Below are 26,685 nucleotides of genomic sequence, written 5' to 3' on the forward strand. Positions count from 1 at the left end.
AGCTAATTATTTATAGTAATTAAATAATATATTAATAACTTATTATTTTATAAATTTATTTTAAAACCTTATATTTTTATAAATTATTTTTACTAATCTTATATTAATATAATATAAAGTAATATACTTTATATAAATTATATATAAGTTTAAGCTTAATAGTTATTAATAAAAAGTTTAAAAAATATTAATATTTACTTACTTTTAAATAATATAATAATAAAACTTTTACTTATTTCTTAAAGTACTTTAATTACTATTAACTAAAACTAAAGATTAGATTTTATATTTAATTTAATTTTTTAAATAATTTACTAAAATAATAATTATAATATAAAAAGCTATATTAAATATTAAAGTTAATAGATATTATAAAGAATTTTTACTTTTTATATTAGTATTATAAATAAAAAATAATTAATATTTTATATATTATTATATTTTAATTATTATTATATATAACTTTAAAGCTTTTATTTTTTTTAAATAATATATTTTTTCTTTAACTTTTTTTATTATTTTTTAATTTTACTTAATAACTTTATATTAAATTATTATAATTTTTTATTAAAATATAAAGTAAATTTTAAAGTATAAAAGCTTAATTATATAACTAATTAAAATTATAATATTTATAAATTAATTAATAAATAAATATAGTTATTAAAATATTAATAAAATATATATTTTAAGATTTATTTAAAGTTAAGTATTATTAAATAATATTTTTAAAAGTATTATATTTATAATAATATTAATTTAAATAAAAATAAAAAAAATAAAAAAAAAATTAAAATAAAAATAGTTTAAAAATATAAAGTTATATTTTTATAAATTTAATATAAGCTATTTATAATAGCTAATTATATATAGCCTAGCTTTAAAGTAATAAAATATATTAAAATACTTAATATATTACTAAATTATTTAATATATTACTAAAGTTTATTTTTAATTTAATATAGACTTAATATATTATAACTAATATTAATTTAATATAATTATAAGTTTTAGTAATTTAAATTTTTAAAAAAAGTAATAATTTTTTAAAGTAATTTTTTTTTTTAATTTTTTTTTTACTTTTTACTTTTTTTAAAATTATTTTTATTTTTTAAGATATTTTTATAAAACTTATTTAGTTTTAAGCTAATTATTAATTATAAATCTTTTTTTATTATTTTTAATCTTTTTACTATTAATATTTTTATTTTATAATAGAAATTAATAAAATAATAAAAACTATATATTAGTATTAATTTTAATACTTTTTATTTACTTTAATTCTTAAAGTTAAAGGCTTTAAAAATCTTTTAAAAAAAAAAGACTTTTTTAATTAATTTTAATTTAATTAAAGTCTATAAAAAAATAATAAAAAATCTAAAATAATATATTACTTTTACTATATTATACTAATATATCTTAATATAATTAAAGCTAGTATATTAAATATATATAAGTACTTTAACTTTACTATTTATAAAAAAAAAGTACTTAAAGTAAAGTCTTTTAATAAAAATAATATAATATATTTTAACTTTATTATAAGTATATTTATAGTAATTTATTATAATAATTAAAACTAATAATTTATAAATTAATATAGTTAAATAGTAAACTAAATCTATTTACTAGCTTATAAGGTTTATTACTAGTAGCTATTTATTAGCTAATATTATTATAAACTTAATATTTTAGTAATTTATAGCTTTTATTTTATTATACTTTTAATTACTTACTAACCTAACTTTTATTAAGTAAATTTAAAAGGAATTTCTATTTTTATAAAAAATAGTTCTTTAAACTATCTTTTTTAAAATTAAAGTCTTTTTTATATTAAATATATAATTAATATTTTATAATAAGTTTACTATACTTAGTATTTTTACTTATTTTTTTAATATTTAATAATAATTTAAAAAGGTAATATTTAAATTTATTAATATATTTAAAAATTAAAATTAAGCTATATTTAATTCTTATATAATATATAGCTTTTATAATTACTACTTTTTAAATTACTTTTAAGTAATTATAGTAAATAATAATATATATCTTAATATTAAAAAGCTAAATATAAAAATTAAAGTTAAATTATAGCTTATATTTTTATTTTATTTTTATTTTATATAATATATAATATATATCTTAAACCTTATTATATAAGAAATTACAGATTATATTAAAATTAAATCTTAAAAAAAGGATATTAAAAATAATAATAAAAAAGATATTTTTTTTATTAATAAAAGCTTTAAAAATAAGGATTTTATAAATAATTAATTTAATACTTTAAAATAATAAGTTATAAAGTAATTATTTAATACTATTAATATTAATTATTTATCTTTAGCTATTCTTTAAGTATATATATTTTATTTTATTATACTTTTTTTATAATAATTACCTATAATAATTACTTATAGTAATTATTTTTAAGTTTATTTTTATTAATATTTTTTTAAGTATATTACTTTACTATTAAGTTTACTTAAAATTTTAAATTTATATAAAAATTTAAAGATATTTAAGCTTATTAAGTATAAAATAAGATAATTTTATAACTTTTAAAATTAATATATAATATCTTAACTTAATAAAACTTAATAACTTTAATACTTATAAAGGCTAGAATATTAAAATTATTAATTTAAAAATAATTTAAAAATTACTTTAATAAAAATTATAAAATTATAATTAAAAATTAAAAGTAAATTAATTATTTTATTAATTATATTTTTATTTTTATTTATTTTTCTAATTTTATTAATTACTTTACTATTAATAGCTTATTAGTTATATAAACTTAACTTAAGATTATTAGCTATTATTTTAATATTTATTAAAATAAGCTCTTTTAATTTAAAAGTAATTTATATTATTAATTTTAAGTTAAGGTTCTTTTTTATAATATTTACTAAACTATATTAAAGCTATATAAGTATATAAATCTATTTATAACTAAGACTTTTTACTTTATTATACTTTTTCTTTTACTTTTACTTAAATTTAACTAAAATACTTAATAAAATAGTATTTAATTTATTTTTCTCTCTTTAAGTATTAATAATATTAAAAAATAAGTTAAAATTAATTTTATTTAACTTTATACCTTTTATTATATATTTAAGATTATTAATTTAGTTATTTCTTTATTTATAAAAAAATAAACTTTTCTTTTTAATTTTTTTAATCTTAAAAAGGTATTTATAATAATTAAATATAGTAATTATATACTAACTATAATTTATAAGCTAGTTATTTTTAAGCTTTTATATTAATAATATATAAATTATTTTTTAAAAAAAATATATTAAATATAATATTATTATATATATTTAATTAATATAAAAATAAAAAAGATAATTAAAAGAAAATCTTTTATAGTTTTAGGCTTATATTTTTTATAATTTTAATTATTTTATATTAAGCTTTATAGCTAAAGATCTTTTTATAATATAATTAAGTATTATTATAATTAAAAAAGCCTAAAGTATTTATTATTTTATATATTAATATAAATAATATACTTTAAAAGTTTTTTTAATTAAAAAAAAGTTCTTTTTATATTTTTATTTTATAATTACTTTAGATTTATTTTAAAAGTCTTTTAACTTAGATTTATTTAAGCTCTTTTTTTTTTATAAAAAAGTCTTTAAAGTAACTTAAAAAGCTATAAAAAGCCTTTATATATTTAACTTTATTTAAAAAGGTATTTTTATATTTAAACTTTCTTTACTTTTTAATAATATATAAAAAAGAAGTTATTTATATAAATATTTTATTAATTATATATTAGCTTTTATTTTTTAATATTTTTTAATTATAATTATCTTTTTTTAATCTTTAAAATCTATAACTATTATAATTATTTACTTATAAGTTACTATTACTTATTTCTTTAAATTTACTTTAGTTTTTTTATAATTTTAATTTTATTAACCTTTTTTTCTATATACTTTTAAAAAGACTTAAATAAAGTAAAATCTAATATAATAACTTATAGTAATAATTATAAATTAAAAGCTAATTTAATAAAATAAATTTTTAAATTATTAATATAAAGTAATTAACTAAAAACTAATATAATATTATTTATAAATAATATATATTTATATAATTATATTTCTTTTTAATTTTTAAAGCTTTTTTTATATATAAATTACTATAAATAATTATTATAAATATATCTTTATATTAATTTTATTATTTATAAAAATATAATCTTATTTATAGGTATTTATAAGTATTTTTTTATACTTATATATATTATAGGTATTTATTAAATTTTAAAAAGTACCTATAAGTACCTATAGGTAAGATTATTTACTTAACTAAATATCTAGGTAACTAGGTATTAAACCTTTAATAAGTACCTATAGGAATTTTAAAGCCTGCCTAATTCCAGAGCTTTTACACTTGTCATCACCCTCTTTTCAACATGGCATCAGTATTCCACTTATTCTCAGCTCTTCCAACGGAGCTTAGGCTGCTAATTTGGAAAGATGCGATCCGGCCAGATCTACCAGCGGCTCATATTCTACGCCTGCGCGATCCTGGTTCCGATATCCTAGACCGCCCACGAGACTCGATTCATTTCACCCGACTCCACAACGTACACCCATTGCTTTCACAGCCGGGTGATTGTGCAGCTATTCCATTGTTGAACAAGTATATCGACGGCATCGATAATGACAGCTATTACAACATATCGACATACTTAATCGACGCCGGCTTGTGGACAGCTTGCCATGAATCAAGACTCATGATGCAGAAAACCTTTTTGTTTGACCCACGGCGCTACAGGTCCTGGACGTGGACGGGGCATTATACCTCTGGTGGTGCTCCATTATATATCACAATCCGTTACAACGAAGACCTAGTTATCATACAGCCCGATAAGTTCGACCTCGAATGCTTGGATGGTGAAAGGCTGAGCCTCTTGTATAGCTTAAAAAACATCGGCATCGAGTACAGACCGGAATTGGGGATTGAGCTAAACGAAGAAGACGAAGGAGGCGATGATGCCCTTGCATACTGGAACGTTTTTGACTTCGTTGGTGGTAGGATCAGTGGAGTAACCGTTTGGTTGATCGACCATAACCTAAGACGCAAGATGGACGCCCCCCCTTATGTGGAAAAGCGCGTTAGATTGGCTCACGAAACTGACAATATTTCTTTCTATGCGGCCGATAGGAAGTTCTCCAGCATTGGACTTGAGAGCAAGGACGAGGAGTGCCTGGCTCATTGGGAATACATCAACCCCGTTGCAGATGGAGATTATGGCAAGTTCTCATTATACTTCGCAGATCGATTGTATGAGTTGTACAAAGACAGATTGGATGAGAATGAGGGCCACGCACCACGTTTTGGGTTTCTTGGGTGGGATGGCCTTTGACTTTCGGTTACGTGGTTGCACAGCTAGAATCGACACATCAACATGTCTAATTTGCCAAATCAGATTACATCGTCACTGGTTCCAAACCATCCGAGCATAAACTAGGTTCTCTCTGCCGGAATAAGCTCTCAGCCACAAGCCTCAACTGCAAATAACACTTCTAGCCCACAACTTAGACATCCGAGCATAAACATTTGCTGTGACTAGTAATTATCCTCAGTCCATACAAACATATAACCACCCACACAGATTGAACGACACACAGCTTGTTTCCTCACAAACTAAGTAAATGGCAAGCTGTGACAAAGTTAAAAGGTAAAAAGAGGCTCTGGCCCCAATTCACAAATGTAAATTAAAAAACACGAATTAACATGTATTCAGATGGCTGCTGCTGCGTAAGTTTGCACAAACCATAAGCCACCTCTTCAAACTCAGACTCTAAGTCACTCAGTGCAAACTTTCTATTTTATTCAAATGCAGATGGCGTATATATTTCCACCATCCCCCAATAAAATGCTCTTGACTCGTCCACATTTGCTCAACCTTTCTGCCCAGCCGCTCATCTGTCGAACGTAATTGACAACCACTATTGAAGATCATGGAGGAACGCACGTTTCCCCTCTTCTCACAACTCTCTCCAGAGCTTCGGGAACAGATCTGGAAGTCGGCGGCACGCCCAGACAAGCCGGGTGTTCAAGTATTTCGGGTGTATGATGCTGAACTCGACAACCCGGGTAATGCCAACGATATCATGGGACTTTCAGTCACCGACCCGTCTCAGATGCTATGGGGCCTAGCCGCTCATCCGCCTTGCCCGCCTCGCCTTGCACTTCCGTTATGGAACAAATACCCAGAAAGTGTCGACGACACAAGCGACCACAATATATCCACATATATGTTAGATGGCTCGCTATTGACTGCCTGTCAAGAGTCCAGATCTATGATGAAACGTTTCGATAGAAACAAAACGTCTCGCAAGTGCTACGATGAATCAAGAGCTGGATATTACCTCTCAGGTGGTGCCCCATCATACATCACCATTTATCCCAAGACAGACTTGATTATCTTGCAATTTGAAGATATTTTTGACTTTAAATGGGACTCTCTTCAAGATCTATTGCATCAAAAAGGAAGTTGTCACCCCGACATTCGCCACATAGGCGTCGAGTATGACGAGCGGTGGGGCATCGAGCTTTTCGAAGAGGATCGAAACATAAACCTGTGGATGAAGCCAGTCGATTTTGCGTTCTCCAAGCTGTTCGAGCTTGCTGAAGCAATGACGTATCTTAGCATTTGGCTGATCGATCATAACCTGAAACGGCGCAAGGGTGCTCCCTCTTTTAAAGCCAGCAATAAACTAGGTTCTCTTTACTAGAATAAGCTTATAGCTATAAGCCTTAACTATAAATAACACTTTTAGCCTATAATTTAAATATTAATATTATAATAATTAACTAATAGTTATAATATAAAGCTAATATAATAAGAACTTAAATAATAATTTTTTAATTAACTTTAAAAATATATAAAAAGTTACTTTTAATTTTTTAATTAAAAAAAGTTAATTTAATATTATATATATTTTAAATCTTTAAAATAGTAGCTTTTATATTAATAAAATTAATTTTTTATTAATATTAATTATATTAAATATTAAATATTAATAATTATATTAATAAAATTATAATTATATTTTAAATTATATTAATATATAAAAAGGCTTTTAAGTATTAATTAACTATATTTACTTTAAATTTATATTTTTTATATTACTTTATATTATTTTATAATTTAATTTAATTTATTATTAACTTATTAAACTAGCTTTAGCTTACTAATATTTATAGTTTTTCCTTTAATATTAAAACCTTTATTTTATAATTTACTTTTTTATTTTTTTTTTCTTTTTTTTTTCTTTTCCTTTACTTTATAATAGCCCTTAATTCCTATAATATAATATTTATATTATTAATTTAATTACTTTAACTATATATTTTACTTTTATAAATTATACTTAATATTAGCTATTATTACTACTTAATTTAATAACTATAATAAAAGCTTATTATTTTATTAATAGGTTTTAATCTTACTTTAAGTAATTAATTAGGCTTTTTAAGGCCTTTAACTTAATTATAATAGTTAAGATAATAGATATATTTTATATATCTAGAAGCCTTATAATATAATTAAAGATTATAAAATTAACTTATTATATTAATATTAATTTATTAATATATAATAAGTTTTTACTTATAATATTTAAATATTAAAAAAAGGTATATAAATTAAAGATATTATTAATATTAAAATTATTAATATTAGTTAAATTACTATTTATATAATTATTAACTACTATAATAAAATAGTTATAGCTATTAATAGTAATTATATAGTAATATATTTATAATAGCTTATTTAGTTCTTAGCTTATTTTAAAATAGTTTATTTAAGTTAAAGCTTTAGTATTAATTACCTTAACTAAGTAATAATAAAAAAGGTATTTAGCTTATTAAAGCTAAAGAAAATATCTTTTTATATTTATAGATTAAGGCTATTTATTTAGTTAAATTATAAGGTTAAAGGCTATAGTGCTATATAATCTTAAGATTTACTTTTAAAGTTATTATATTTTTTAATATTATATATAATACTTTATATATAATATATTAAAAAAATAAGTATTATATTATATTATTTTTATTATATAAGACCTTATTAGCTATACTTTATATATTATTATAAATATATTTTAATATTTTAATATAAAAAGGCTTTAAAATATAATTATAGCTATAATAAATTTAATTATAAAGCTATTATAAAGTATATCTTTATATAAAACTTTAATTAATTAAATAATAAATTTTTTATTTAATTTACTTTTTTTAATTATAAAATTATTATTTATATAATAGCTTATAGTAAATTCTTTATAAAAGTTATTTTAATTATTTAATAAAAGAAAGTAATATTATTTTTTTTAAATAACTTAAAAAATAAAAAAAAAATTAAAATAATTAAAAAACTACTTTAAGAAAATTATATTTAAATTATATTTATATTTAATATATAAATAGTAATTTATTAAAAATGACTTTTAAATATAATATATAATAATTAAATTTATTAAAAAATACTAATATATAAAAAAAGCTTAATTTAATTAAAAAAAGTTTTATAATAATATATATATTAGTATTATTAAGGCTAAAAGAAAGTTTAAGGTAATTAGAAAGTAGTAGTAGTATTAAGTTTATAAGCTAGTTATAAGGTTAGAAAATATACTTCGGTTTTAACATAATAGGCCAGTAATGAACAGGAGTTTTGCAACCCCTACCTCGATACGCCATTTTATGCCAACGACAGAAAGTTCCTCAAAGTCAACTTTGAGCAGGGAGAGGATTGTTTGGATCAGTGGCAATACATAAAGCCAATGCCTGATGGGGATTATCGAAAGTCTTCTCTGCATTTTGCAGATCGACTTCGAAAAGAAATATGCGATTATGCCTGCAGAGAGGACTGCATTGTGTCGCATTGTTCCTGTTACCTTGGTCTACTTGGGCGGGACGACATTTGAGCATTGGATTCCGTGCATGCATGGACTCTTATCCATGGAGTCATATGGAAGAATACATACTTAGTTAAGTTTTCACTTTAGAACAGCAAACTATAGTCTCACCGCCAGGACTTTTCAAATCTCAAGATATTCTGTGTATCAATTAGGATAGCTATAGTAAATTCAGATGATTAGTGGACAGGTAGGTACCGTTATATGGCATTGTCCGAGTAATCATTACCCCAACACAAAGGGTCAATATCAACTCTTTATCTTGTAGACGAAATCCACAAAGCTAATTATCTTCGACTCCCAAAAAGTCCTTAAGGAACTTGATCTGCCGAGCCGCATTTCGCTCAAAATTGTTTCCAGTGTAAGCGTCAAAATGTCCTCCGGGCAACATAGAGGGCTGTTTTGGCTCCCGTGCTCGAGAGTAGGCTTCGAGAGCTAGGTCCGTCGGCGTCAAAACATCAGTTTCCCCAACCGTCATCAAGAGCGGTGTCGGTGAGATGCGATAGATCCACGCCGATGGATCGTGCGCCCGGAAGAGCTCCAGCGACTTGAGCGTGACCTCATTCTTCCATGCTGACTTGGGAGCCCAGAGCTTCTGGAAGAAGTCATAGCTATCAGGCGTGGGGAGCGCAGAGAATGCAAGAGGGTTCTCGTCTACCACTTTGACGGTGGCTGGGGTGTTTCCGGCGGCTCTCTCGAGTCGGTCTGGCAAAATAAACAGGGTTAACCACTAGAGAACTTGACCAACCTTTCTGGAAATTGCCTTCCATGAACTCAGCAAAATCTGGACGCACAAGCCGGCTGAAGTTGTCCCATCCATTCAGGCACGGGACCTGAGATAGAACTACCTTGACGCGTCTATCAAGAGCGTCAACGCGGAGGACATGCCCGCCACTGTAAGAGCTTCCCCAGATACCAATTCTCTCTGGATCGACTTCACTTCGAGACTGGGCAAAGGTGATGGCATCAGATATATCAGCGACCTGGAGATCAGGAACAATCTCCTGCCTGGGCTGACCTGGTCCGGTATCGCTGTCCCCGAGTCCTCGGTTGTCGTAAACGACACAGGCCATCTTGAGCCGGCTGGTGAAGCGTTCGGCGAAATTGTCAAGGTCCATTTCTTTCAGTGCTGAGGAACCATGGCAGAGGACCAAGCATGGTAGCTTGGATGAATTTTCTGTGGATGGTAGGTAAAACCACCCTCGAATGGATAGGTACATGCTTTGCTCTCAGATACTCAGCCATATTCTTTCCCAGCACATCATAAGTCGAGCTTGCCGCCACTCCTCGATCTAGGTGGTCTTTCAGCAGAAAGTGGACAGCTAAAAGCGTATCTGTTAATGGTCTCAACTTATACAAATGAGGATGAAAAGTTTAACTTACCATGGATATTTGGCAACTCGAATCGTTCGATGCGTCCTCCATTATAATCATTCTGTAAAATATCGATGATTCGGTCCACAGTGAGCAAAGACTTCAGCCAGGCATATTCATCCTCGTGGCGGACAAAAAAGCCTATATTACAATCCGAGCCTTTGTCCCCGGATCGGGCGTGAACGATGTATCCCAGCGGCGCCATGATGCTCGGCCCAAAAGAGAGCAGCGGTTGTGGCTCAGACACTGGTTGTACCTCTTTCCGATGCACATAAGGAACTGTATTAGTCGGTGGCTCGATGTCAATCACACGTTCGCTCCAAGGAATATAGACTCTATGCTTGACGAGGGCTTGTGGCATTATAGTGACAAAGTACTCATTGTATGGCTTTGGAAATGCCTGGCGGTCATCAACCGCGAAGGTTGCTCCGGGGTATGTCGACATAACTATATTCCAGCACTTGTTGCGGAAGTTGGACGGAGACAGAGCATCGGCATGAGGTGCTTGGGCAAAGACTCTCACGTCGACAGTGGCGGCGTCTTGCGATGCTGGGTTGGATGGGCAGGTCCCGCTGACCGTGAAAGCAAGCTTAGACATAGACTCGACATCAAGGTAGAACCTAAGCTATTTCTCTAACAGCATAGCTTTCTGTTCAGCGTCCAGGCCAACGATAAAATAATGGACCTCAGCCTGGTAGCCTCCGGGGACAGTTAGGCCGACCTTTGTCGTGGGTAGAGGCTTTTCGAAGCCAATGTTATGTACAAAGACACTATCAGGGCCGGCCTGTTCCATCTTCACCTGATCCACGATGGCGACCACATCCGAGTTGTAGTATTGCTTGCCCTGCAGCTCATAAAGCAGCTGATATCGGCAGGTGTTGACAGAAACTTGACCGCCTCTATCCTTAGAGTGGTGGCACTCAATGAAAAAGGTACCATCAGATTGGATGCGGGCGATGGGCAGATTTAACAGGGGACTCTTGCCCTGAGGGATCGTCTTGAAGCCGATGTAGTTGCCGCCAGTGACGTAGTAAGAGCACTCAATCAGATGAACAGCGGTCAAGGCGTGTGCGAGTTCCTGATACTGTGTGCTAGACCACCCATGCCAGTATGCAGCAGCGCCCATGGTTGGAGCTGCGTCGGCCACGCGACCGTATAGGACAATGTCAGCCCCATTCGTGAAAGCCTGAGAGATGCCTCGTGAGCCTAGGTAGCACTGCGCATACACCGGGCTATGTCCCCATTCCTGAAAAGACTGGCCGGTGGTGATGTTTCGAAGTTTTGTTCCCTCAGAAACGTACTGCTGCACGGCGTCGAGAACTTCGTCTCCTTCGATCCAAGCAACACGCAGGCCTGTGACAGAGTCCTCGACAATCGTCTGTATACGTTGATATAAAAGTTCCGTGTCGCACGCCCCGGCATTGACGGCCATCTTGATCTTTCGTGCAGCCAAGTCTGGCAGGGCGCTTCGGAAAGAGTCGACGAACTGCTGTTCGAATGCTGGAGCAGCATCAAGATTTGGGCTTTCGGAACGCTGGGCTTTGATCATCCCGCGTGCTGTTATGTTGTACTCTGACTGCCAGTCTCCGACAATAAAGTCGACGTCAGCATTCTTGGCGAGCTCTGCCAGGTTCTCGACCATGTCTGTGATGGCGCCTGATGTGGATGCAACACGGACAGGGCGGCGGTTTATTTGGGACCCCATGTTCAAGGCTGTGGTCTGATGGCAGTTCAAAAACTCAGAGCGCTTCAAGAGCGGAAATAGTTGTGTTGTGTTGCTGTTGTTCTATTATATTAAAACCGAAGTGTATTTTCTAACCTTATAACTAACTTATAAACTTAATACTACTATTACCTTCTAATTACCCTAAACCTTCTTCTTAGTAGTATTAATATATATATTATTATAAAACTTTCTTTAGTTAAGTTAAGCTTTTTTTATATATTAGTATTTTTTAATAATTCTAATTACTATATATTATATTTATAAAAAGTCCTTTTTAGTAAATTACTATTTATATATTAAATATAGATATAATCTAAGTATAATTTTCTTAAAATAGCTTTTTAATTACTTTAATTCTTTTTTTATCTTTTAAGTTATATAAAGAAAATAGTAATACCTTTTTTTATTAAATAATATTAATAATACTTATAAGAAATTAAATTATTATATAAGTAATAATTTTATAATTAAATAAAGTAAGCTAAATAAGGAATTTATTATTTAATTAATTAAAATCTTATATAAAGATATACCTTATAATAGCCTTATAATTAAGTTTTTTATAATTATAATTATATTATAAAGTTACTTTATATATTATTATAATAAAAAGTATAATAATAGCCTTATAAGTATAGTTATTAATATAAGTTTAATTAAGATATTTTTAATAAAAGATTAATCTTATTAATATAAAAGCTACTATTTTAAAGATCTAAAATATATATAATATTAAGTTAACTTTTCTTAATTAAAAAATTAAAAGTAACTTTTTATATATTTTAAAAGCTAGTTAAAGAATTATTATTTAAATTCTTATTATATTAGCTTTATATTATAGCTATTAATTAATTATTATAGTATTAATATTTAAACTATAAGCTAGAAGTATTATTTATAGTTAAGGCTTATAGCTATAAGCTTATTCTAGTAGAGAGAACCTAGTTGCTGTTGTTCTTATATCAAGCTTCTATGACAGGATGAGAGATGATATTTCAACAGCAGCCGCAATACCTGGACCAAGTCACCCTGCTGTGAATTAAACAGAAGTGGTATAGTCTGAGGTAGCATCGCCGCGGCTTCTGGGTAGAACGAACGATACGGTCCACTTGAATGACGGTGAAGACGGCATCTTGGCCCAGTCCCCGCGGCATCATGGTGAGTGAGAATGATACTCGAGCTAACAATAGTGGTCATGGGATGTGCGTAATTCTCTCCTAGGGAAAATTATAATGGCAAAACGAAAGCTGATGAACCAATTGTCTAATCTGTGGCTTAGCGGTGTAATTTGCAGTCGCAGTCTTGTTAGGGTGATACCAGTCACTTGACTTCAAATTCCTTACTTCTTATACATCTTTACTCTCGGCCTCGCTTCAGATGATCATTTGATAATCAATAGTGCATTATTGTGGCCTTTTACTAAGTCTAGCTATGAACTAATCCATTAGCAGACACCTAGAAGATAGCTATGGCATTAGGGGGCGAGGCACAACCGCCAACCACCCTTGATGGGGCACTTGCTAAGAAGAACGACCACCTGTTATGTGCCTTGCACTCTTCAGCCAGAGCCTCAGATCCCAAAGCTCGCCGATCGGCGTTCCCCACTGGACAAGCAACCATTCGTGTAAGCAGCAGTTGTCTGGATACGGCCATGCCTCGAAGCCCATGGTGTCGCCAGCCACTGCCGCAAAATGCTTCGAATACAGCCATCTAACCGTCTCTTCACTATTCTCTCGTCCAATCATGTAATGCTGCGTCTTGGTGCCCAAAGCTCGAATATCGGCCTTGGAGTTGCTGTTGGAGGAGGAGGGATGTATCAGACTTGTCAGTCTAAGACAGGACTTTGAATACGTACTTGTGCCATCTGACGAAACCGCTTCGCACGATGAGGATATCTCCCTGTCTTGTTTCCGTCCCCTGGTAGGCAAGTGTAGCTTCAAGCTCTGAGACTGGGATTTTGTGACAGCTGATGGCGGACGGCGGCTTGATGCCTGGATTCTCATGCTCCCACCAGCTCAGCTGATCCATCCAGTGGTTAGTTGGGCCATGATAGATAGACCATAGATACGTACCCAGTCTACAAGAATTCCTCTACCCACGATGCCGCCTCTATCGCACATCTCTGATGTTGAGACAAGATAAGTAGTAATTCAGGAGATTAATCTCGGGCAAGCAACACGTACTGTGAATACCAAGATCATTTGAGCTCTTTAGCTGCCCATGCGTCCAGCTGTTGTAGTAGACTCCTGTCTTCTGGCTCCCGAACTCTCAAGTTAAACAGCTTGTCAGCCTTGAACTGGAGGAGGGCGCATGCCTTCGTGAGATGAGATAAACCTACATGCTTTAAACTATCCCACTAAGAGCTTGTCTGCGTGTTGAAAGATATAACATCGTCAAAGGCGACAAATCCTTCCTCGGCGAGGTCCTTGACGGTATGCTGCAGTGGAATTCGTCCGAAGCCTGGAAACTCGATGTTATGAAGTGGCCAGTCGAGCTGCACGTGCGTCCCGGTTTGTATCTCGTCTTTCGCCTTCTGTACAACTTCCTTAGTGAGGAGCCGCAGGGCTGTAGATGGAACGTCAGTCTCAATTTTCTTTTCTTCCCCCTCCAGTAGCTCCTTTGTGTTGTAAACTAAACAGCGAGGGATGCCTTGAACTTCAACAGGGCAACCTGCTTTACTGTTTTACTTACCTCCCAACTGGTCTTTCTGTCCATCAACGTCGAAAAAGCCCCAGAGGCATCCTTTTGGTTGGCCTTTGACCACTGGAAGGTCGTCAAAATCAGGAAAAGAGAAGTTGCTCATGATTGCGCTGGTAATCTTAGCTGTCGCGTCGAGCACAAATTTCGCAGGTTCATCGGCCAGACACCATCTACGAGGAGTTTGAAGACATCATCCACTATTTGACAGAAGGTTCTCCCTGGAGAAGGCCGAAAATGGCTGAACTAAACCGCACTAATGATGGGTCTAAAATGCCGAGACGCCGCCTCACTCAAACTACCCATTTCGGTATCGTGTATGGTGAGCGGCTTCTTGAGATGCCGAAGAGACCGTCCGTTCGTTTGCCTCTGATTTCGCGTCTTGTTTCTCCTTGGACGACACCTTGCCTAAGGCCAAAGCTGAGATATCCCTGGATCACTTCCCCACGATCTATTACCCCAGACGCGGAGAAGCGGTCTGCAGCGTCTCGACATCGCAACCCTAAGACAGGAACAAATAGCAAACGTCGCCAGGAGCAGGAGAGACAAAATGGCTGCAACCATGAACAACAAGTCGATTCCAGCGACGAGATACAATTTCGCACTTGTATTCTTCGTGGCCCTTGGCTCTTTCACCTATGGCTTCAACGCCTCCATCCTGGGCACGGTCTTCAGCCTTGCCCCTTTCTTCTCCTATTTTCATCTTGATCTCACTGGCCCCGGTGCAGACTATGCTAACTCGATGATCGGCGGTACGAAAGACTCAAACAAGACCTGAAGGCTTATGCTGACACGACTTGTTCCAGCTATGAACGGCCTTTTGTCGGCTGGAGGCATCATCGGTTGCCTCCTTATGACGAAGCTTGCCGACAAATTTGGACGAAAGAGGACTATCCAGGGGATCTGTGCTATTTGCGTCGTCTCGGTCATATTCCAGGCTGCTGCTGTACATATAGCTATGTTGCTTGTAGGCAGGTTCCTCAATGGTCTTGGGTAGGTTCCCAGTGTCACTACGCTACTCGCGTATAGATCTCAGAGCTTACGTTGATCAATTCTATCAGGTCCGGCATGATGAATGTGATCATCCCTCTGTGCCAGTCAGAAGTGGCTCCGCCTCGCATTCGTGGCCGCATGGTCGGAGCTCATGGTTTCTGTCTCGTTCTCGGCTATGTCAGTTCCCTCTGCATCCCCAGCTCCCCACTCGCTTCATCATGGCTAATACTATTCTCTACCTGCAGAACTTTGCCGCCTGGACTGGACTCGGCTGCTACTTCGCAACCAATCCTCAAATGCAGTGGCGGCTCTGCCTCGCTCTTCCTGGTCAGTAACAAGCAGCTCTTGCATTCGACTATCACATCACTGACGCCATTGCCTATTCACAGCTTTTGCTCCCGGTATTCTTGGCCTAGGATCGGCGCTCATCCCAGAGTCTCCTAGGTGGCTCGTAACGCAAGACCGTGGGACCGAGGCCCTTGATATTCTCACCAAGCTTCACCATCAGCCTGGGGACTCGAGCAATGAAGCGGCCCAATCTGAATGTCGTGCTATCAAGACCCAGTTGATGGCTGAGTCTAATGAGCCCAAGTCCTTTGTTGGCATCATGAAGAAGCCTTCCTATCGCAAGCGAATCCTCATCGGTATATTTGTTCAGTGCGTAAACGTTAACAACCGGTTACATGTTCGAACGTGAGCTGATCCCATCTCTAGGTGTATCGCCCAATCTACTGGAGTTCTTGTTATCAATAACTACCAGGTTCTTCTGTACAACGGTCTTGGTCTTACAGGTTACCTCCCCCTCTTCCTGTACGGAGTGTACACAGCATGGGCAGCCTTCCTCAACTGGGTGGGCGCTATGTTTGTCGACAAGTTTGGTAGAATTTTTATGCTTACTGTAGGACTGGTACGTGATACATCCTTACCCTCCTTTCGGCACGAACTTACTGGTCATGTCCAGGTCGGATGTGCACTGATGGTAGCCGGCGAGGCAGCCATCGTCGCTGTTGCCGCCGAGAACAAGAACAACCACGCCATCAACGCAGCTGGTGTATTCTTCCTGTTCGTCTTTGTTACTTTCTACGCCACATGCATCGATGCCATCAGCTACATTTACTGTACTGAGATCTTTCCCACCGCTATCCGCGCAAGGGCGTGAGCTACTCCGTCATTGGCCTGTTTATCATGACTTTGAGTAAGTGAGATTCGTTGTTGATGTTGAAAAACTGACTGACATCTTCTCCTAGTCTATACACAGCCTGCGCCCATTGCCTTCGCTCAGGTTGGATGGAAGTACTATCTGGTCTTTGTCATCGTGCCCCTCCTTGGTGCCCCTGTTGTCTACTTTATGTTTCCTGAGACTAAGGGTCTTTCATTGGAGGAGATTGGTACTCTTTTTGATGATGGAAATGAGGATCCAACTATTGAGGTTCGAGAGGATGTTGCCGAGAAGCTAGACTTTTGAGCTGTGGGACAATGCTGATTCAAATCTTGTCTGTTTAGGGATCGGTTCGATTGAAGAACGGCATCAGACATCCTATTAGCTAGTATTCCGATATTTAATTCTATCTCAAGCCTTCTCTTCCCTGTTTTCTTCCAAGCTATTGAACATCCACTCTCCGATCTTGCTTGATTCACAGTTAAAGCTCCTGTCTTGACCACAATTATGTGACTGACGACAGTCATAATAATCTCTGTTTTGCAAACCCTTGCATGGCAATCTGCTCAAGTAGCTGACGCCTCAGAAGCCGCTTTCAGGCTTCACTATGTCATGTTGTAAATTACCACAGAGAGTCACATGTTTATACCATACATCCACCGTCATTTGCGGTTGATTTAGAGTATCTAAGTTGCACAACGTCCTTCAAACCTACACCAAAACCCAAACGCCTATACGTTGAAAGATGCATAAAATTAACTTCAACATGACGGCTAATGCTCGCAAAAACTATACTGGATAGCAGACCACTTCTCCTCAGCATCTCGTTGATAGCGAGTCCTCTCGTCCATCAACTTCAGGCGATGCTCCTTCGCCTCTTCCAACGACATTGGCGTTGCTGAATCATCTGCTTCAGCCTCCACCATACTCACCAGTTCCGCCGGAAGAGGCTTACCACTCTCTGCCGCAGTCTTCAACCCAGGATGCTCAGGCTCCCCTTGAGCTGCCAGCTTCGCAACGGCGTTTGGAATTTTAGTGGCGTCATCATCACTCAAGTCCCCAAATGTAGCCTCCAGCCACCAGCTCTTCTGCTGAGGCGGTACGTTTCCCGTATTGATGATCCTTGTCCTCGGGTCAACGAGCCAAAGCGCTATAAACCGTCGATGGCCAGGTTTACTCATATCATTCAACTCCACATGTGAAACTCTGTGGTGGAAAACATTGGGGAACGCCAACAGCCTACCCTGCTTCGTCTCAATCTTTCCATATCGCTGCAGACAATCACCTCCGTTCAACCTCGTTCCATAGACCTGCTCCATCCAGCCGTAGGCCTCTTGTCCTACGTTCCAGTCCTCTTGATAATAATCGGTCTGCATACGGAATTGCAGATAGCTTGGCTTCACATTCTCAGAGTCGAGGTAGTAAAGAGCTGTGCCGACAATATGTTCGTTCATTTGGCCTTCAACATGCCACCCTCCAGGAGGAAATACAGGCATGTCTGGGGTGAGCTCGATGGAGGCCATCTTGACAATGACTTGGATATCCTTGAACCGTTCGCGAAGTGACATTCCGGGTTTGACACCATAGTCCCATGCTTTGAACTCGGGGGCATCAGGTTGAACGGGTTCTCTGATCTCTTCCCAAGCATTCTTCTTGCGGGTATCATAAAGGAGGTCGCCATCTGCATTTCTGATGACGTCTTCATACTCAACTTCCCCTGCATCATCAGGCGTCCAGTCATCGATTCGGGGGGTCCAGTTCGCTTCGTTATCGTCACTGCAAATTATGGTGAGCTTCTGGCCAGTGCTATCCCAGTGCAATGTAGCTACTTACTCGGGGTTCTCAGGTCGCGGGAAGCGAGCCTTGGTCCGTCCAGCGGAGACGACGTTCCAGTCTCTCACAAACGACACACTATGATCCCAGGCGGGGAGAGCTCTTTCGATGAGTTTCTCAACCGTCTCGTATATATCAGTATGCTTGGGATGTAGATTGTTGATATAGCTCGTCAATTTGACACTCCCGTCATCCAGGAGCTTGACGTTGGACGGAAGCCACTGGTAGGAATCGGACCAAAACAATTCATGGGTTTTCCTGCCACCAAATTCGTAGCGTCTATTGTATTCTTCTGGGACTTCGGCAGGTTTCTTCGGTATGACTTCTCCTTTGCCACTCCATTTTTCAACGGCATCTCCGACACCGACAACCTCGTCGCGATATACTCGAGAACGACCATAGACAAGGGGGTATAGGGACGGGTGCACAAGGTTTTGTACCATATCGTAGCTGCGAGGATGCCAGTCTGGGTCGTCTTTCTGTTCTTCCTTCAGCTTCGCAAAAGCGCTCCGAAGACGCTCATGGAGGCTCTCATCGATAAACGTGTCCGATTTGATGACGGTTGCGTTTGCATCCAAAGCTGGTATGAGACCAGTTTTCTCAAAGAATTTAGCCTTGACACGGAGCTCTTTGATACACTGCAAGTTGTTAGCATGGAGAAAGTTGTCAACATTGGTATTCTTACATATTCAAGACAGCCCCGATCTAGGATGTACTTGAGTCTATTGGGGCCATACTTGTGCGAATGTCTGGTTCCTGGGTTTTTGTTCTGTACGATCTCATCGTACAAAGGATCAACTGGAAGTGCAAGGGCTTCTTGAATCCATTTTTCGGCGATGGTCTCGTCGAAAACCTTGAATCCAATAAGCTTCATACCAACCGATATTACATGCAAGCATTCATACCTTTATGTGCCAGTTAGGCTTATCTGTCAATTGATTCATCACAACCATCATGACAGCCTCCCGCACGAGCAACATATCGGATTCAGCCCCGGGGGAGTTGTAGTGAATTCCAATTGGATACATTTCGCCTTTGTGATGACAGTCATGATAGCGAAGATTCATGCCGAGGCCCGGGTAGCATCCGACTGTCGGAGGGTCAGGCTTCTCGCGAAGATACATGGTGATGGGGTGGAGTTCAGTTATTTAGAAGTTCAGTGGTGATTTATTTGGAGGCGGCGCGCTGTACTTATTTATACGCGATGTTAGTATGCGTCTGGGGGCTAATATCCACATTCCTGCATTCTTTTACGTGACAGGGAGCTGTTGGTTTGGCTGGTGCACGAAAACGAGTCGCGAAATCACGTGTGGAGGTGGGCGGTAATTTAGGCAGTCCAGGCAGCCGTACTAGGATATCACAAGCTTCAAGTACAGATAAGCCAGGTTGAAGGCTTGATACAGGAAGACAAACTTTTCACAATTAACGGGGCCAGAGCGCATGTCTCCTATGTTTTGTTGCAGACCAAGGCACTTCGCTAGCACCCTTATTCTTCTTTTATCTATGCTCCATTTTCATTTTGTAGTTCCAAGTGAAAGCTTCTGATCAAGGAATCGCTCTCATCAAGTGTCATCACCTTGAGATCAGCCATGCTCTTGAGCTTAGCCGTACACTCCTTGACCTGGTCGTCTGTCATCTTGAGACCAAGTTGGTCAACACGACTCTTGATGGCGTTCCAGCCGGTGAGTCGTGACGTGAAGTGCACGTATCTTGATAGACCGAAATCTTCGGGCTTGAGGATCTCGTACGTGGAGGGGTCGTTGAGGATTGCCTTGGCGTGGATGCCGGCCTTGTGGGTGAATGCGCAGAAGCCGGTGATTGGGTTGTTGAATGGCACGTTGATCTCAACGCATTCTGCGACGAAATCTTCGATCTTCTTGAGTTCGTGTAGCTTGTACTTGGAGAGAATGTAGTCTCTGGAGGTGGGCATCATTCTAGCCATCTGTAATTTCGAGTCAGGTCATGTCCAGGTTCATAAGGAGGATAAGGTTGACGCACGAGAGCTCCAAGTGCAGTGATGCCGTTTCGTTCTCCAATGCCGAGTATGGATGTGTCAACGTCTGTATCGTAGTAAGTTAGCCTGATGCTCGCCCGTGAAGACGCCTTTGACGATGTCGTTGGACCCGAAATCCCATCTCAAGGTTGCACGTCCAACGCATGGTCTGGCTGTTCGTAAAGGGACCAAGTCAGTGAGGGTGAACTTACGTGTAGCGCCAGCTTCAAGGGCAGAAAAAGCGTTCTTGGAATGGTCAGTTTCTCGTTTCCGGTTAGATTTCAGAAAATTCAACGAACCGCAACAGCAGAGCCTGTATCATCGTGAAACTGTCACATATTAGCAAAGTGGTATGCAAACGGATTCACAGCAGCACATACGTGAACCTCGATATCTGTGGAAACACAACCTCGAAGAGTTCGGACGAGGTCCTGTGAATGGTCAGGATCATGCAGACTGAAGATGAGCATGGTCACCTACGTAGACCTGTCTTGGTGAAGCACAGCCAACTGTATCTGCCACGCCTACTCTGTTGACGCCGACATTGTTGACTGCGCGGTAGATTGAGAGCAAATCAACTAGATCAGATCTTGAAACATGTTAGCGATGCTACTGATTTTAGTCGGCCGAGCCCCTCGAAGAGCCGTCAAGACGGACGAGAGAAGCATATCCTCAGGAGAAGCGCATGACATGGAGTCTTTCTCTCGCCTTGTTGGGCAAAGCAAACTGAGGCTCTAGAGCCGCGATCTTACGCGAGACAGAGCTCAGTCTGCACGAGTGACCCTGCGCTATCCTCTAGATGCTACTCATCATGACTCCCCAAAGCCAGGGCCTTTTCGGGAAAGGGATATCGACTGGTCGACGAGAGGAGTGGGCGTAGTGAGACGCAGGCGGAGCTTACCGGAAAGAATCTTCACTTGAGAAACGAACTTCGCATCCTCGGCTGAGTAAATGTTAGCTACTATCTTGAAGCAGGCGGTAGTGCGCACACCTCTTGATATACTCAATGACCTCAATGGCCTGTTTGGTGATAGCGGCCATGTTCTTGCCGCCCAGTGAATGCTCTCGAAGGAATTCTGATTCATGTTAGTAGATCCTCGAGGAAGTGGTACGGGTGTACTCACGACTCGTACCAATAACAACATCAACGCCGTCAACTCCACAGTCACACGCAAGCTTAGCATCTTCCATGGTACATCTTGTGTGTGTTAGAATTTTTGCCTTGAGGCCGAGCTTGCAGATAGCTGCGCAGTCGTCCCGAGATTGTGGGCTAGCAGCTGGGTTCGTGAGCTCTATATAGTCGACACCGAACTCATCGAGCATCTTGGCGATCTTGATCTTGGTCTCGGTTGAGAAGTACGAATTGGCGAATTGTTCACCCTCTCTCAGGGTTGACTCGATGATCTTGAAGTTGCGGACATTGCTGAGGAGGTCGTTGACGCTCGAATAGGGATTGGTCGCGTTATTGCTGGTAATAGACATATTGGTAAATGGGCTGCAGCAGCGATTGACATCTAGAATTGATAAGATCTTAGTTAGATTGATTACAATTCGGATCGCGGGGTTCGACGGCGTTTTAAAGGTCCTGAAGTGGGCCTGGGGTAATATTCAAAAGTTTTCTAGAGTCATTGGGTTTTTGGCATCCGACGGCCGGAAAAGTGACGCAGACGGACCACAGGTTCCGTAATCCACTTACCGCGATTGGGCGTAAATGGTATTTTACACCAATCACGGTCTGCCCCGCCATGGACGCGTCCGACATCGCTACAAACCTACGCAAATGTTGCTGATCATGACTTTCAGTTTGGTCTGGGTGACTCCCATCGCTGTCGCTTCTCCCCACATCGGATTTTCCCCGGAGTCGCCAGATCGAGTATTTTGGTCGCGAGGCTACCTGATTCACGGTCTTTTTCCGGTCCAAGAAATCCAGAATCTGTCCCTGCCAAATGGCTGCCATTTCCTGACTGCGATTCAAGCCCTGAGACTATCGCTCCCGTAAAGATTATGACGAGGATGAAAGACATAAAAAATCTATCGTAATCTTCAGAGGCAAAATCCTAAACCGGATGGCGCTGACAGTTGCTGGAAGTTTAAGTATCTGGATGCCATTATCATTGCTTCGCAGGATATCGCTATAACTTCCAGTCTCAAGGCCGTTTCTCAAAATTGACGGATCAGTCTTTGATTGATGATAGACGAGAAGAGCTGTTTTCTTTGAGACGCCAACTTTCTACATTCAGACGCAGCTCCATGCATGTCTATTCGTCAATTCGAAGGATCAGACACCGAGTCGATTTGATTCGCCCTTCGCTCTTGATACTGGCCGAAAGCCGACTAGAAGCTGAGTTGTATAGACTGCTTGTGACAAGGGATCTTTCAGGACGCTTTGCTAGAGTGTTAATCAATGTTCGGCTGTGAACACGATTGACGATTGGAATCTCAAAAGGCCGTTGAGAGGAGGGTGAGAACTCGTTATCTAGTATAGCAAGGTCTGGTGACGGCCCCTTGTCATCTCGAATCCTTTGGACACGATCCCGGATAGCCTGGTAGTGATGGGGATGAATCCATTGCTTTCTCATGGTAACCGGCACGCTGCCTCAAGATCCGGAAGGTCCCTATCCACTGATTGGTATGGCAATCCAGAGTTATTTGGTGGACATTCTCAAGATATTTATTCCAATCAGAGAGCCAACGATTATTGTCAGTCTCGGCATCGCATAATTTGTCATTTGACATAGTGTTCAGCTTTATCGGGGGATCAACATATGTCCACAGCGCCCAAAGAGTCGAACAGTGTACACAACGGCTTGAGTCCGAAGGTCTTGACTGTCTTTCGTTTCGACGGTGTATCGTTTCTCAAGCCATGTAAAGTGGAACGAGCCGTGTCGAAGTCGATAACAGCATCGAAGACAATCTCGCAGAGGTACATGTGACAGAACCATCTCGTTTAGACATTCTGCACCGGAGGTAGCAACGCCTGTTATTGCATGGGGATTCAGCCTGGCTCCCCGCTCGTTGAATCGGCGCTTGGCAATTGCAGAGGAGCAAGTCTAATGCTTCGAGCAGGTGTAGACCGCCGTAATCGTGTGTAATTCTCCCCAGATATGTTTTCAGGTATCCGAGGTAAGCAATAAGAGGTCGTGGGGCCGACTGTGTTCGTTCAGGTAGTGAAGGCCTTATCGCACCCTTCGTATTCATAAGGGTATCGAGCGCCCTCATGAATAGTTTGAATGATCCCCAAGTCCAGATTTGGATTCACAGGTTTCGTCGCACTCCTCGTGCTCACATAGAAATCGGACTGTCATGGTGTCAATCTGGTCCAAAGACGCGTGGACAAGTAGAAATTTTCTTAGTAGATTAGATGGAGGGTAAAGTCAAGTAGAAAAAGTAGTATCTGAGAACAGAGACAATGCTCGTCGTTGTTAATAAGAGGTGGAGAATTTTACACGTCACATGCCACATGACAACAAGGTGCAAGCCACTTTTAAGATAAACACATATCAAAAGTGATGATAAGAGAAAATCATGAGTCTATTCAAGAGTGTAGGTTAAGGTTTCTATGGACGACATCACTGATTACTCTAACCATCAGGTCAATAATTGTGTAGGATATCAAACAGCTCTCAACTTAGTTCATGACTTCATCCTCAGCCATTTCAGCGTTTTGGGTTTATATGTTCTATCCAGCTCATTGCATCAACGCATGCCTTGACGGATAAACATATAGAAATAGATGTATCCAAAGTTCCTCAAAAGTCCACAACAGATTAAATGACATCAATGGACCATCTTCAAGTCTTTGTTGATCGTTGAGGTGATTTGGAGTTGAGATTACCCTACAGCAGACAAAAACAGCAAAATCTGTGCTAGCGCGGTGAGAATTTAAGCGAACTCCCCGTGCACGACCAGAAAAGCTTGTCCATGTGCCAATGTTGATCACGCTCGTACCAAGCAAGTTGTCACCATTTTGAGTGGCTAAAAGGCTCGGCACATCCGACCACGACGTATTGATTTGGATCATGTGTCGCGTGCTCCATTACCAAGAGAAAACAATAGCTCGACTTTACGAGCTAAATCTACCAGGTACACATTGACTTGGTCTGTTTTTTTGTTTTCTCGTCGACTCTCGGTCGGTTATGTAACGAGAAATTAGTGATCGTCAGATACGACAAGGGACAAGGTGTTTCATGGCTTGTTCCAGAGTGGAGAGCTGATCGTCTATCTCGTGTGCCGTGTACCGCCTCTTTCTCGGATCACGGAACACAAAGGAGGAAGCTATCGAAAGTCTATGGGACGGAGATGCTCGTATTGACGGAAATTGACATTTGGAGCAGAGCGTGTTATGTTATGACCTTCACGGTTAGCAATGCCGAGCGTCTAGAGCATCTCGCCGTCTGGAGGTGTTGACCGAAAAAGGAGAAGAGGGCCCCGCTTGTCAATGCAGCCTTTGCAGATGAACTGCCGCCGTTGGAAAGGCTCTGATTCTTTTTTTATGACAGAAGCACGCTAGAAGTGTGCGTGCTACGCCGACACGGACGGGGGACCCGCTGCGAACACTCTCAGCCCTGGGGGGGAAGGGATATACGACACGACCAGTTATATTGCCAGGGCTGTAAGATGCAGAGACGTCAAAGGATTCATCCATCGGTGAGCACATGATGAAACTGTAGCTTGCAGCTTGTGAACGGAGGGAGGTATGCGTATGCAGTCGCAACGGTCGATCCCGTAGCTAGACGGGTACCAGTAATAACATGTAATATGATGACGGATTATGAAGGGCTGAAGGATCTAGTTTATGCTTACTGTGCCAAGCATTCCAAGTTTTTAATCCTGTAGCCGCGGTAGACAGGATTGATAATCCAATGCAATCCATCAAAAAGACGATCCCAATCGAAGATGGAAACAGCCCAAGAGGCGGAGTGGTCAAATAAATCACCCCCGCTCAAAAGAAGACCCCAAATCAAGGCAATGGCTGTAAACCACTGCTGCAGAGTGGTGGCGGTGCATGCAGATTATTACATCGGCGCTTGGTTCGTGGTGTAAAATACCTTCAGCCCAGTAACTCTACTCCCCAAAGGACTTCGTGCCACGCAGTAATTACCACAAACAGCCTGTCTACCCCACCCCGGAAGAGCATTGTTATGGCCCCGGCGGCCCATGGCATGCACGCCATGGATGCTTGGGCGTTGTCGAGTGGCGTAGCATTGGAAACACAACAATGCTCTTCTGAGTATCAAGCCCATCAGCGGTGACTGCATGCTGACCAAAAGAGATGCGCCATATTGTGTGATATCAGCCGGTCAATTTGTGCCGCCAACTGCAGTGCGTTGCCCACCACGAGGATACCTACCTACCTTAGCTTTGTTGACGAACCAAGCCTTTTTGTACAGTACCGACAGTATTAGCCACGTTGCGACCCTGAGTTTCCCTAGAAAAAAACCATTGGCGGGGCTGTACCCTGCTAAAACGAGCCCCTAATAATCTGGCGGCCGAGGAGCTAATGAGCTACTCTTGGAGGTGCCACTGCCACAGACCCGACCCCTGAACACGCGACCCCTTTCTTATTTGGCCTTGAGCTCTTGGATTTGTGTGTGCAGGCATGTTTTTTTTTGATGGTGTCTACCCCACATTCTCCCGCTCATTGGAAAGGAAGGTGCATGCAGAAATCGCCCAAGTTCCAGACTCAGCTTGTTCCCGTCCATTGCGACACACAACACACGACACACGCTCTACCTACACCTCGGCCCTGTCAGTTCATTAACTGCATGGTACTAAGTTAGACTCTTCTTTACCTAGCTTGGGGGGAGACAAGACGAGACTTCTTGGCTCTGTTTTATTTCCATCATTTTTCTTCATCTTTTCCCGATCCCTTCCCTCCCTTCCCTTTTTTCCCTTCCCTCCTTTCCGCCCCCATTTACAAATCCTCTAATCAACATCGTCGTTG

General features: G+C 38.3%; 10 protein-coding genes across 10 annotated transcripts; 4 read left to right on the forward strand and 6 right to left on the reverse strand.

Moving 5' to 3' along the window:
- Nucleotides 1-4,438: 4,438 nt before the first annotated feature.
- J7337_012847 (uncharacterized protein) lies at nt 4,439-5,395 on the forward strand (the record flags this gene model as incomplete). Its single annotated transcript, XM_044830347.1, has 2 exons — nt 4,439-4,612; nt 4,634-5,395. 2 exons carry the CDS (start codon nt 4,439-4,441, stop codon nt 5,393-5,395), a joined length of 936 nt encoding a protein of 311 aa, XP_044675263.1.
- Nucleotides 5,396-5,993: 598 nt separating this feature from the next.
- J7337_012848 (uncharacterized protein) lies at nt 5,994-6,770 on the forward strand (the record flags this gene model as incomplete). Its single annotated transcript, XM_044830348.1, has 1 exon — nt 5,994-6,770. The coding sequence occupies one exon, from the start codon at nt 5,994-5,996 to the stop codon at nt 6,768-6,770; it is 777 nt and encodes a 258-aa protein (XP_044675264.1).
- Nucleotides 6,771-9,249: 2,479 nt separating this feature from the next.
- On the reverse strand, nt 9,250-10,084 carry J7337_012849 (uncharacterized protein; the record flags this gene model as incomplete). The annotated part of the gene is made up of 2 exons (XM_044830349.1): nt 9,250-9,671; nt 9,715-10,084. The coding sequence occupies 2 exons, from the start codon at nt 10,082-10,084 to the stop codon at nt 9,250-9,252; spliced, it is 792 nt and encodes a 263-aa protein (XP_044675265.1).
- An 881-nt stretch (nt 10,085-10,965) lies between these two features.
- J7337_012850 (uncharacterized protein) lies at nt 10,966-12,045 on the reverse strand (the record flags this gene model as incomplete). Its single annotated transcript, XM_044830350.1, has 1 exon — nt 10,966-12,045. The coding sequence occupies one exon, from the start codon at nt 12,043-12,045 to the stop codon at nt 10,966-10,968; it is 1,080 nt and encodes a 359-aa protein (XP_044675266.1).
- Nucleotides 12,046-14,422: 2,377 nt separating this feature from the next.
- J7337_012851 (uncharacterized protein) lies at nt 14,423-14,869 on the reverse strand (the record flags this gene model as incomplete). Its single annotated transcript, XM_044830351.1, has 2 exons — nt 14,423-14,631; nt 14,758-14,869. 2 exons carry the CDS (start codon nt 14,867-14,869, stop codon nt 14,423-14,425), a joined length of 321 nt encoding a protein of 106 aa, XP_044675267.1.
- A 444-nt stretch (nt 14,870-15,313) lies between these two features.
- J7337_012852 (uncharacterized protein) lies at nt 15,314-15,760 on the forward strand (the record flags this gene model as incomplete). The annotated part of the gene is made up of 2 exons (XM_044830352.1): nt 15,314-15,515; nt 15,570-15,760. The coding sequence occupies 2 exons, from the start codon at nt 15,314-15,316 to the stop codon at nt 15,758-15,760; spliced, it is 393 nt and encodes a 130-aa protein (XP_044675268.1).
- A 214-nt stretch (nt 15,761-15,974) lies between these two features.
- On the forward strand, nt 15,975-17,221 carry J7337_012853 (uncharacterized protein; the record flags this gene model as incomplete). Its single annotated transcript, XM_044830353.1, has 5 exons — nt 15,975-16,083; nt 16,146-16,413; nt 16,471-16,663; nt 16,718-16,874; nt 17,004-17,221. The coding sequence occupies 5 exons, from the start codon at nt 15,975-15,977 to the stop codon at nt 17,219-17,221; spliced, it is 945 nt and encodes a 314-aa protein (XP_044675269.1).
- Nucleotides 17,222-17,688: 467 nt separating this feature from the next.
- Nucleotides 17,689-19,776, reverse strand: J7337_012854 (uncharacterized protein; the record flags this gene model as incomplete). The annotated part of the gene is made up of 4 exons (XM_044830354.1): nt 17,689-18,691; nt 18,749-19,386; nt 19,434-19,601; nt 19,654-19,776. 4 exons carry the CDS (start codon nt 19,774-19,776, stop codon nt 17,689-17,691), a joined length of 1,932 nt encoding a protein of 643 aa, XP_044675270.1.
- A 473-nt stretch (nt 19,777-20,249) lies between these two features.
- LYS1_2 (Saccharopine dehydrogenase) lies at nt 20,250-21,211 on the reverse strand (the record flags this gene model as incomplete). The annotated part of the gene is made up of 5 exons (XM_044830355.1): nt 20,250-20,690; nt 20,747-20,808; nt 20,954-20,987; nt 21,041-21,070; nt 21,122-21,211. The coding sequence occupies 5 exons, from the start codon at nt 21,209-21,211 to the stop codon at nt 20,250-20,252; spliced, it is 657 nt and encodes a 218-aa protein (XP_044675271.1).
- A 339-nt stretch (nt 21,212-21,550) lies between these two features.
- On the reverse strand, nt 21,551-22,223 carry LYS1_3 (Saccharopine dehydrogenase; the record flags this gene model as incomplete). Its single annotated transcript, XM_044830356.1, has 3 exons — nt 21,551-21,684; nt 21,731-21,817; nt 21,875-22,223. 3 exons carry the CDS (start codon nt 22,221-22,223, stop codon nt 21,551-21,553), a joined length of 570 nt encoding a protein of 189 aa, XP_044675272.1.
- Nucleotides 22,224-26,685: the final 4,462 nt, after the last annotated feature.

The sequence above is a fragment of the Fusarium musae genome, chromosome 10, assembly GCF_019915245.1.
Source record: "Fusarium musae strain F31 chromosome 10, whole genome shotgun sequence".
Classification (NCBI taxonomy): Eukaryota; Fungi; Ascomycota; class Sordariomycetes; order Hypocreales; family Nectriaceae; genus Fusarium; species Fusarium musae.